This window comes from Corvus brachyrhynchos, unplaced genomic scaffold (genome assembly GCF_000691975.1).
Source record: "Corvus brachyrhynchos isolate BGI_N302 unplaced genomic scaffold, ASM69197v1 scaffold187, whole genome shotgun sequence".
Classification (NCBI taxonomy): Eukaryota; Metazoa; Chordata; class Aves; order Passeriformes; family Corvidae; genus Corvus; species Corvus brachyrhynchos.
The window spans coordinates 209,372-220,991 of record NW_008239050.1 but is presented as its reverse complement, the minus strand read 5'-3'; the positions used below and the strand labels follow the sequence as shown (position 1 = coordinate 220,991).

General features: G+C 39.0%; 1 protein-coding gene across 1 annotated transcript in view; it reads right to left on the bottom strand.

Annotated features, from left to right (window-relative positions):
* TG (thyroglobulin) overlaps positions 1–11,620 on the bottom strand; it is a 148,057-nt gene that overhangs the window by 86,295 nt on the left and 50,142 nt on the right. The window contains exons 27-32 of the mRNA XM_017739044.1: positions 10,852–10,989; positions 9,548–9,724; positions 8,481–8,592; positions 7,884–7,963; positions 6,226–6,369; positions 3,499–3,564 (exon numbers count right to left, since the gene is read on the bottom strand). Coding sequence (XP_017594533.1) covers positions 3,499–3,564; positions 6,226–6,369; positions 7,884–7,963; positions 8,481–8,592; positions 9,548–9,724; positions 10,852–10,989 — 717 coding nt within the window. The remainder of the gene's footprint in view (positions 1–3,498; positions 3,565–6,225; positions 6,370–7,883; positions 7,964–8,480; positions 8,593–9,547; positions 9,725–10,851; positions 10,990–11,620) is intronic.

The following is an 11,620-nucleotide window of genomic DNA, read 5'->3' as shown; positions in this document are numbered from 1 at the left end:
ATAGATGTTCTGCCATTGTTAAAGGTACAGATCGTACCTGACACTCACTACAGATGGTTCCACACTCAGTGTCATCACAGCACATGAACTTCTTCAGGGGAAAAAAATGCTCCAAATGTAACAACTTGGACTTTCCCAGTCGGTTCAGGCTGTCAATTTTTCCATCACCATTTCTCAGATCACAGAAACTATGTGGAAATCACAACAGACCAGCAGGAGCATGCTCTGCTCCATGCAATATATGTACAGAAGTAGACGGAAGTATTCATCCAGTTAAAGACAAAAATCACACATTCAGTTAAACACACTACAGCCTGGTGATGAGATGACTTGGAGACTTTTGCCTTCTATCAGAAAGGCTTTTACAAATAGGCAAAACTTGCTGAAGCAACAACAAATCAACAAGAATTCAGGTAGAAGACACTGTGCAGTTCACCTCCCTCCTGCTAGAGAGTAGTGGCCTGCAGGCACTACAGAGCACTTAATTCCCCTTTTTCACAGGCTAATGGGGTATCTAGTGAGTGTTAGAAACATAAAGTAGTGCTGTTTGTAGGGGCAATAATGTGGGAAAAGCCCACTGGAGCCTCAGGCTTTTGAGAGAAATCACAGGGCTGAATTGGGCTGCTTGATGAATAATTCAGTACAAGGCAAAGAACAAGAAGAACCTCGACCCTCCCCTCTTGCTGAGTCTCTCCCAAGATTAGCCTTACACGGGGAAGGGTCTTTTTTTGCATCTCCTTGGTGGTTGCAGCCTGCTCTATGACAAGGCATGAAAAGAAGTCATTCTTGAAAATTACTTTTGTTATTCAAGTTTCAAAGGTCTAGACATTTTATGATGATTACTGCTGATGAACTTCTTCAAAAGCCCAGACGAGGGAACAGAAGGAAAACAAAATCTCCCCCATCATCTTCAAAGTTTTTTGAGAGTGGCCTCAGAATGACATTAACCAGCTCCCTTTGCATTCCTGGATTTGTATGTCGAGCTTGGTCCCCGACCTGATCCTCCTCTCTAAGGCTAAATCTTCCTTGCTGCAGCCTTCCCCCTCGTTTGAAGATCCTGAAGGCTGGACTTGCCAGGAAAGACTGAGGTGAAGAAGGTACCTGGTCCTTTTCCAGCTCCTTTGTCATCAGGTCTCCTGCCCCGTTCAGCAGCAGACCCATGTTTCCCTTACCCTTCCTTTTGCTACCCATGTACTTGTAGAAAGGCTTCTTGTTGAGATCTTTCTGTTGTTTTACGGTCCTACAACACCTCTACCCACTCTGTTGGGAAGAAAAATGAGTAAAACAGGCAAAACATCTACTTCCCACCAGGCTGAAAATAAGTCTGCTCATCTGGGTTTCTTCACAACACACTGGGGCTGCAAACACCACAGATTTTGAATGGAGCAGCATCCTGACTGCAAATGGGAGGAAGCAAAGTGCTGGGCACTTTGTTCTGAGCGTTGCAAACTGGCTATGTGGGAAATGAGGCAGTCAATGCATTATCTGTCAGTGAAATGTAAGCCTTAATAGTGCTTCAGTTAACTCAGGCTCTGGATTGGACATAACATCAACTTCATGATTTCACAGAGCCTTCTGGCAAGGTTTGCAAATATAAGTATTTTTCTGATCTTTCGATGAAAAGATTTGTATTTTTCACATGTATAGATATGCTTACATGCACACACATACGTATCTACTCACGGCAGTGCCCTTTAAATAGTGACATTTTCTCACACTCACCATCTGGCTACCACAGAGCAGCCACAGCAATTTTTTATCCTCATGTAGAAACATTTCCACAATGTACAAAATTCAGTAAATGCTAGCGTTTCTGTGATGCCCAACTCTAAAACAAGTAATCTTCTATAGCACATATTAATATAACATACAATCATAGAGTGTTTGGAAGCAATGTTTTTGAAAATTTTCTGGAACCTCTGACGACGCAGCCCAGATAACAATCTCACCTAAATAACCAGGCTGGAACTTTTACTGTTGAAATGAGGCAGAACATAAGAAGGACAGAGGGTGTCCAGTTGCATTTTGAATGTGCTGCTCCACCCACTGGTGTCAGAGCCCCAAAGTGTCCAGGAAACTGGTGCTAATTTGACTCTCAGATAGATGTGCTTTTTGTAATTCAGTGACTTCTGATTGCTATCATTCCCCAGGACAACCACTCTAATCCAGAATCCTGCATCCTTGTGGGAGGCTCAGCTTGCTGGGGTTTCTTAACGAGATCTCTGCAAACCAGAGACACCCTAGTTGGTCTGCCTTTGGAAAGATAACCTGGAAAAGGGTGTGATAGATCAGGGTTGTTACTAAAGATGAGCACCTCACTTGCTGGAGCTACTGTTCTGGGCAGACTTTAGAGTTGAAAGCAAACAACAGAAAGGCCTAATTTCCTGATTCTCTTACGTGCTGCTTAGGTCACTATTTTCCTAGATTTAAGCAAGCAAGAAAAATGTAAAAGGAAAATACGAAAATTACTACCAAACTTGAATCTGGGAGGAAGAAAGCTTTAGTGAAATTGTTTTCCACATCCCATGGGAAAAGCAGTTTGCAAAGGGATTGAATTGCCCAACCTGCATGCCAGGCCTACCCCACCAGCTCCTCAAAGTGTTTCACACAAAAATTATTTCTGCTTACCTACGAAGACAGGAGTTTTCCTTCTATTACATTAAAATGATCATTTAAAAAGTACAAATTCTACTAAAAAGTAGACTGAACTTGATCATGACTGGTGGTTACAGATATGATGATAAAACAGATCATAGTAAATTCTGAACTCAATACTGAAAATCTTTGCAAATATCAAGTCTCCTGCATGCTCAGTTACATATGGTTTAAGGAAAGACAGATACAAACAGATTAAGTATTTGTTCAGATCAAACAGAAAATCAAGGGCACAGATGGAAGTGATTTCTTAATTTCAGTATAACTGCAGGGTTAAATTGAGTTTTTTAATAACCAGTCCACCCTCTTCCTTTCTGTTACACATAGCATTTCACTGCTATGCCGTGTATTTCTGGAAAGGACACGCCAGGGCAGCCTGTAGCTGTTGAGGATTTGCATATATTTTTAGGGGGATACCGACACAAAGCCCTGAAAGACAGCAGTTAAGTTTCATTTACTAAGAGGGTCCACTCACTTTTCAAAAACTACGTGCGAGTACAGTAAGATTCATTATATCTGGAAAGTGATATGACATCCACGCTTATAAATAAATTTCTTCATCAATCCTGCCAACTATTTAGTCTCACTGATCTCATGTGGTGGTGAGTATGAGAAATTAGGTCAGCATCATGGATATGACAGTTCTTTCATTTAAATTATACACAGTTAACGAAAATGAGTAAACACCTAAATGAGTAACCTCATGGGGAACACAAACATTTCATTATGGTGTGGTCTTTCAGCAATATGTACAAAATAGAGGAGGGGGGATTTTTACTGCAGTTTTTTGGGGGGTTGGGCTTTTTGTTTGCTTTTTTTTGCTTAATACATAAATATACTTACCACTTTCTGGCCTGAGAGGTAAACTAACAGGCGGACACAGGTTAGGAATGGTGCTCTTCAAGTCAGCTAAAAGCAGAAAAAAAAATACCCATATCTGAAAACAATTATACTTAAAAGTTTAAAATGCAGTTGACACTCAGTATTTCCAGCATTACTTCTGGGATCTGGGTGTTGCATCTTCTCCACACCAAGAGCAAGGATGCAAGGGCTGCTTTGCTATCTAAACCTTTTGAACTCATACAGGGAACCAGACTTCCCTAAATTTCTGTATTTGTAAACACACCTACAAGCACTTTTTGACATGCAGTTATGAGCAACTGATTTCAGTAGTTCTGTGGTTTTTTTCAAACCCTTCTTTGTATTTGTAGTTCTGCATTAGGAGAGACATGAGATTCTCTGCTTCCAGCAAACTGGAATTTCTCAAAAACACAAATTAGAAAAAAGGCCTTTTTCAGCACAACACTTTCCAAATTAAAGTTCAAATAAGAATTCATCATATACAGAACTTCATATTCATTTCCATACACAAAACTTCTCATTTGCTAATACTTCCCATAAATATTTTGTAATCACAAATAATAAAAATGAAGTTTCCCCTGTGCCTTCATATTTTGTAAAACACTTTGGCTAGTCAAATCAGTTATACATTTTCCACTAAGACATAATAAATGACAATCCCTACAGAAGCTGAAGACAGATCTGATTTTCTGTTAATTTCTTCCACTTTGTATTTCCCATGCATGTAACCAATAGATGTTTCTAAGAACTCTGAGGTTTTCCCGTTCACAGCAGTGAAGAATTGGGGCTATCCATAGCTCTTTCAAATGCTACTCTCTGCTCCTTGTTGACTGGGCTGCAGCTCTGACTATTCAAAATCAAACTGCTCATGAGCAGTGCTGTGCAGCAAACAGCTCACACATCAACTTAGCCTGTTATGAAACATGGAGACAGAAATACCTTCCACAAACAAGACTGTGGAATAAAACCAAAGACCCTGCTTCATGCTAACATCCCACTGCCTACAGTGAATCACTCCTTTAGATTTCACTCATTTTCCTTTTTTAGCCTCTGAACCTTTTCGTTCCTTTTCCTGGTTCCCAGACCTTCAACTCACCAGCAAAACCGATACAAATTTTTGTCTGTAAATATCTCCATTTGCATAAACATCTGTGCCTTGCTGTATGTTATGGTGGAAACACATCTGTAGCTCCCTTGATGCATAAGGAAATGTCACTGTCTCTCCTAACACTCCCTACTTTGCATATACCCCAGGCTCCTCTTCATCGTCCTTCTGTCCATCACGTGAGAAACAGCCTTTATTTTTTGTTGGTTCTTTGCCAACAAGGGGAAAACAATTCCAAGAAAGGGAAGTGTATCTACAGCTCTGCTGTCTCCTCTTCGCTCCACCTTTCTTCTATTCTTCACTCTTACCCCTGTCTGCCTCTCAACTCCCCCTGACATCAGGATGTTGCCATTGCTTTATCAGGGCTGTTGTTCCCTTCCTCTCAGTGCTAGACCCTCAGCCCACCCCTTCGCAGCTTCCATAGTGAGTCCATGCTGTCTCCACCCTTTATCAAGGGCTGTCCCACGAGAGGAGGACATGGATGGTTCTGTGGGCATAGGGCTAGTGCAGGACTTGAAAAGCTCAACATTGAGTTCATATTTCAGATAGAGTGTGAAAGAAGGTTTTCTTTATCAACACTGTAAAACACAATATAATGCCACAATAGCTGATCAATCTCTACACAGCTTTAACTGGATTATGTTTCTATCACATTCCCTGGACAACATATATCCATGCTTTGTGCCCCCCTCTCCTCTCAGCTATCAGCCCTTCTTTATTCTACAAGAACTAAGGGAGTGTAAAAGCAGGAAAAAGTATTCCTTATTCAGATTTTTTTCCCTGGTTCTGTCAACATCCCCAGACCTGCCCCCATGGGGCCTCTCCACTCTGGAGCTGGGTCTGTGTGACCAAGTAACAAGCTGTCCTCCCAAAAAGGGGGAAAAGGACAGGCAGGGAATTGTTTTTGTTATTTTTTCAGTTATGCAAAATCAAAGCCTAACAAAGTAGAACTAGATCTGCCCAAAAGGAGCATGACAAATGGCAAATCCATCTAAAGTTTTCAACAAAGAAATGAACCTTTTGTTTCTCCACAGAAAACAAAATCCACCTTGACTAGAAGGGGTTTTGATTCCTCCTGCAGAAATAACCCAACCTCTCATAACTGCTCTTCTGTTTAAACACATGATGGCTTCTTACTGCTTGAAAAATACAGGGCTACTTTGGAATTTGGTGTTGGTCCTTTCTTTACCAAAACAGCCAAAAGTGAATTTTAAATTCTATAGCAAGCCCAAACCTTTTGAGGTTATGCATCCACACAGATGATAAAACCATAAGCCCAGGAGTGAGAAACAAAGAATGTTTTCCTGACCAGGACTGTCCAGTGAGGCAAAATATATTTGAATTCCAACATTGGCCACAAGTTCCCCCATACAATCTAAGAAAATAAATTATACATCTTTGAGGTATTGCTATTCCTTTTCTATTAAAATGGATATTAAATTGCACCTTTCTTTCCTTTGCACATACTTGTTTGCCTTTTCTATTTGTGGTCCTTGCAAATGGGTCCTACAGTTGGAAGCTGGAATTTTTATACACTGAAGCTAAATAATAAACTTAAATGTGCAGAAATTTGTTAGAAAGGTCATGTGTCCTGCATCACTTACCAGGCTTTTGATACCAGCCAAATGGGTGTATTTTGACTTCAGCATCTGGTGAACTGCAATTTGAAATGTGCCAAGCACTTCTTCTTTCCTCAGCACATGTCTGGATTCCAAGGCTGTTCAGAGTCACGCACACGATCTTTCCACCTGCCAAGGACATTCATGGTTATAGAAATAAGGAGGGAAACTTTCTGTTTCTAGATAGTGTTGTGAGGAAAGACAACACAGAATGATTCCACTGAGTGTTAAATGAAATTCAATTGACTTAGAAATCAAAGGATGGAAATACCTAAAATCTGCCAAGTTATTGAAACTAGTTTTGAAAAATGCCAATGAATTCAGCGTGAGGAAAGGTGGGTTACCAGCATTATAATCCATTATGATCCAAGGTCACAGAGGATTTCCACTGAGCAAAGATCAAGACTCTGAGCAAGCAGCCCTTTCAGGTTAATGCAATTAAAAATCTGCGTGTATGTTGAAACATGTCCCCTACTTATATGAAGGTAAGAATTCTTTCAAAGTTGAGTGTAAATAATTTTGTTCCTGAAAAATAATAGAGGGTTTGAAACACAGTTTTACTGAAGATTTTAGCTCATATTAAAATCACTACTGAAAGTTCTCTTGACTATATGAGTGCCAAGACTGGATGTCTTAAATGTCACAGATATTAAATATTAATCAGATAAACTAAAAATGTGTCCATTTTGCATGTTGGGTGCCTTAAAATTTGTCATTTTTTTCAAACTATTTAAAGAAACCCCATGTCATATTCAGTTAAGACTTCATATTTCATATGATCATAAGGAGGTATGAAAACTTTCAACTATTTTTATTTGCACATTAATTCTTATCTAAACTACACTGGATTAATTTTCTAAGGTATTCATTTTTTTTGACCAAGTGAAAATTTTGTCCGCTCAACAAAAAAAGGAATTAAAAATATGCATTTCTGAAGTGTTTCAAGTTCCAAAATGAATTATAAAAACAGCACATCCTAATGACCTCAGGGAGAGTTGATCAGCACATGACTCTTCCAAAAACAAAGTTACACATTTCAGTGGCCTAAATCTAAATTTGGAATAATATACTAAAATCTATTTAATTGACTTTGACCTGGGTGGTATCCAATTTTAAACACCAGCTGAAGACTTTCTTCCTCAAATAGAAGATTAAAATTTGGGAGCAGAGAAGGTCAGAGAACCAAGAAAGCCAAAAGGCTAAACTGCCCCTGAGTATCCACAGACATTATGTGCTTGCATGCACCTAATTTCAGTAATATTTAGATTTCAGAGTCCTTTAGGCTTTGAAAAATGCAACAACATAAAAGGGGAAAAATCACTAAAAGAAGTCAAGCAACACTTTTGAAGAGAAGTTGATGAATGAGAAATAACTGGAGTTTTATCAGTTTGAATTTTTTGCTGTTGGAACTGCAGCCTCTTAAGAACTGATTCTCATGAAGTTTTCGTAATAATTTCTGAAATGTGGAATGTGCCATTGGGCTGAACTCCTAGAAATGGTTATGGTTACTCGAAAAGGTGCTAAATAGAGGTGCATGAGATCTGAAAGGGCCTTTAAAGTGCTCTTCAGAGCAAAAGAATGGTAAAATTTGGATAACGAAGAAAGACTTAAAGTTATTTTAAAAATAAAAATGGGAAAAATACCTGACAGCTGGGAGTCATTAAAAAAGCCAAATCCTGTGCAACAAGGGTCAGCATCACACCAACGCTCACACTCAAAAAACCTAGGAAAGGAACAACATTACCCTTAGCATCATTAGACATTTGGAATTTGGTGGCACTATACACTGAGAGCCTGTAGAGATGCCTTCCACAATAAGGCTGAAGAACCAGTATGGTACTTCATACACACTTCCATACGTTTTCCATATGTAGATGAAATTATGCTTGATCAGAGTATATCTACCAGAATACATCCAATAATTTAGATTATTATTTTGATATCTGCCCTAAAAATATCAGCCTAAATTGATTTGGTGTATCCTTACTAAGAGATCTAACTGACCAGCTAGTAATTTGTAGCATTATAAGTAATAATTTTCATGTCTATAATTAATAATTCTATAGTAACTCAATTATAAATACCCTTTAATCCATATGCTTTTTTCTCTTCACTAAACTCCCAAATAATGCAATTCTTGGATCAATATTTCTGATCACCTTTATCTGCATAACAAGGCCTTGGAATTTTACACATGGTTAAAATTCCAGGGAAAACAAATGAAAACAGTCATGTCCTACCCATCTGAAACAGCTTTTCTGCTCATGTCAGTCTTATTCCTCACTGAGATTTCTGTTACTTTCTGGAATGGTACACGTGTGTAGAAGCTCTTCACAGAACTTTTAAGAGTGACTGTAAGGAAAAAACAAAATTGGAAAAATCAGTTTAACTTTGTTGTATACAAATACTGGTCAAGTAATCAAATAGTAGGGGTCCAGTCTATATTTCTATGCTGGGCTCTGGTCAATTAAAAGAGAGTTCTATCACAGCAAAATTTTGATTGTTAAGCCTGAAGATGAATAAAAATTCCCCAAGTGAAGGCTCTGAAAGCTGAGCAAGGTACATTGCCAAGGCAAGACTTCCAGCCAAGCCTTTCGTTTGTGAGATCTGTATTGATGCTAGTTCTTCCACAAGGCCTTAAACTGGGGTACAGTTCCAGATTGGAAGACTCCAGTGTGCTCACACATTATTCAACCCATGCTGCCCTTTGGGCTCCCCAAAATGACATGATTGAATACCATAGTCCAGTGGACCTTCACATTTGTCACAGTAAAATTACATGTTTCTGTACAGTGATAACAGGCTTGTTTGTCCAGCCTCCTTACAACTGCCCTATGAGAAAAACACTGAACTTCCCAAGTATTCAAAGAGCAAAGGTTAAAATCCACATCTATAGCTCTGCATTTCCTAAAAAATAATTTTAAAAATTTAAAAATTATACTTAGTGCTTTCAATTTTTTGCATTATTTAGCTACCATAGAAATTTTAATTGTGACATTCCAATGACACTCCTATTTCACCCATATTATAAAAAGGGCTATAAACTGGTATACAAATTTGAGATCCACTCGGACCCTCTGATTTGGGAATAGCTGAGTTGAAGAGAGTGAAATTCATGGTTAATATCTTTCCATTCTGAACTGAAAATTAAAAACCACACCCCGGACAGCCTGACCTGCCCTTGCACCATCACATTGCAGGACTCATTCATTCATGTAGACTTTTTATCTCAGAATCAAGAGCCAAAACACTGACTTGCATTACCAGGGTGAGAGCAAACATTATACACACAAATAGCAAAACTTGCCTATTTTATGGTACAGTGTCTGTGGTTGCCAGGGCAGCACAGTTGCACAGTTTCCTGGTATTTGGTCGATGCTGCTGTCACAAATCTGTGCCTCTGGATAGAGGGTACACACAAAGTATTTGTCTGTGGCATTTTGCAGATCTGCCATTCGACAAAACTCTTCCTCTTGGGCACAACCTAGGAAGCAAAGTCATGAACAGTTACACACACGAGGCTTCCTTTCCCTCTCTGCTCCTTTTCATGTCTTCAGAGCACTTAAAGCTATCCACCAGCAACAACTAAAAGTGAGAATTTCAGTATTATCCTACTAATTGTGCAAATTAATTTATTTAATTCATTACAAGTGCAAGAGAAAGAGGGACACATTCTGGCTCTAGTGGCACTGAGGAGCAGGTTTACCTGGAGAGCACAGTGGAGGAGTTACAGCACATCTAAACGGGAAGATAAATTCCCCAGCAGTGACAAGCATGACTCCAATGTATTGGTCTCTCTTTAATATTTTAATTTATAAAGATCTTTTTCTTTTTTTGTAAATCTGATATACAAATTGTATAATCATAAAAGAACTCTGCATCGGTCATGGTCTCCAACAAATAAAAAGGACAATAATGTCTACAATGTCTTAGGAAGGTTTTACAAAAAATATTTCTGGAGCATTCAAGCACCACACAAAATTAAAGATAACTTTCCTAGAATCACCTGCTCAAGACATTTGCTTGTAGCAATTTGGTCTGAAGTTTGCCCCAGGGTAATAGAGCACCTTCAGAACAGAACCAAAGCTGTCAAACCCATTTCTCAATTACCATGGCAATGGCTCCTGTAATGTATGTCAATGCTTAATTTTAAACAGAAATAGCTCTACTGACTTCTTACAGTGATGTTTGTGCACTGTTTAGTACTCTTAGTTCTGACTTCCTGGTAGAGCTAGAAAACCTCCATTTACTGCATTAAAATATACTTTACCATTAACCCGAAATATCTGCATTTTATCTTCTTTTACCACTGTGCCATGTCCCTGTTTGGAGGGGTATATTTCAAGAACAGCAGAGCATTGCCCAAGCTGCACCTTTGACTTCTCTTGCCCATGACAGGGGAACCCTGATGGTGAATTATGGGCATGCCATGGCAGGCAAAGACTGTAAGGAAGAAACAGGTGGCCCCATTGGCAATTTCCATGAAAACTTTAGGTTTTCTACATAAAATCTCAAAGTCCAAAGTTTCTACTCATCATTATTATAACACCTATTAAAAGCTTTTAGTTAATTATTATTCCCTACAGAATAGCAGTCTCTAAGATGTCTTACGTGTCAGACACCAAAGCAGAGCTTTCTCAGCTGAGTACTTCTGCCTGAAGACCCAATACTGCTGGTAAGGGAGAGAATTGTTCTGGTCACTTCGTATCTGGCTGTTGTCCATTAGGTAGAAAAGATCCTTTGTGGAATCTGAGATACAAACAAACAAACAAAGAATCCCACCAAAAAAATTAACTATGATCTGGAATGAATTAAATTTATTTATGTATAAAATTCTGCCTTTCACAGTAAAACAGCTGCAATCATTTTGTAGGGCTAGAATACACCAAAGGCTGCTTTTAATAACAGAATTGTCCACCCACGGTGACTCTCCTGTAGGCCATGCCTCCTCACCAAGCTGCACTTCCAGCTGCACAAAACAGCACTTCCAGACTATTTCCAACATCCAAAAACTAGATGAAAATCCCAGCTCCTAGAAATTAGAGGGTTCTCTCTACTCTGTCGTGCAACACAATATCCCAACAGTGAAGCATGATGATTCAGAGGATGTTTGCAATTCCTTAATCGATCTAGGTTTGTTAATCCAAAATGTAGCAGTTTCATTACATTCCCTTGAGCAGCTTTTACACCTCTCAGTGTTAGAAGTTTTCTTGACAAGCTTAATACCTATTTCAGTCATTTAACCTCATTTCCCCTAACTTATGCTCCCACAGACCACATTAAATAACTCCTTTCTGTCACCTGCCTGTGACCTTTAGACGTGTGAAATTATTTATACCTCCTCAGCTCCCTCTGAAACAATCAATCACAGCTATTTTGT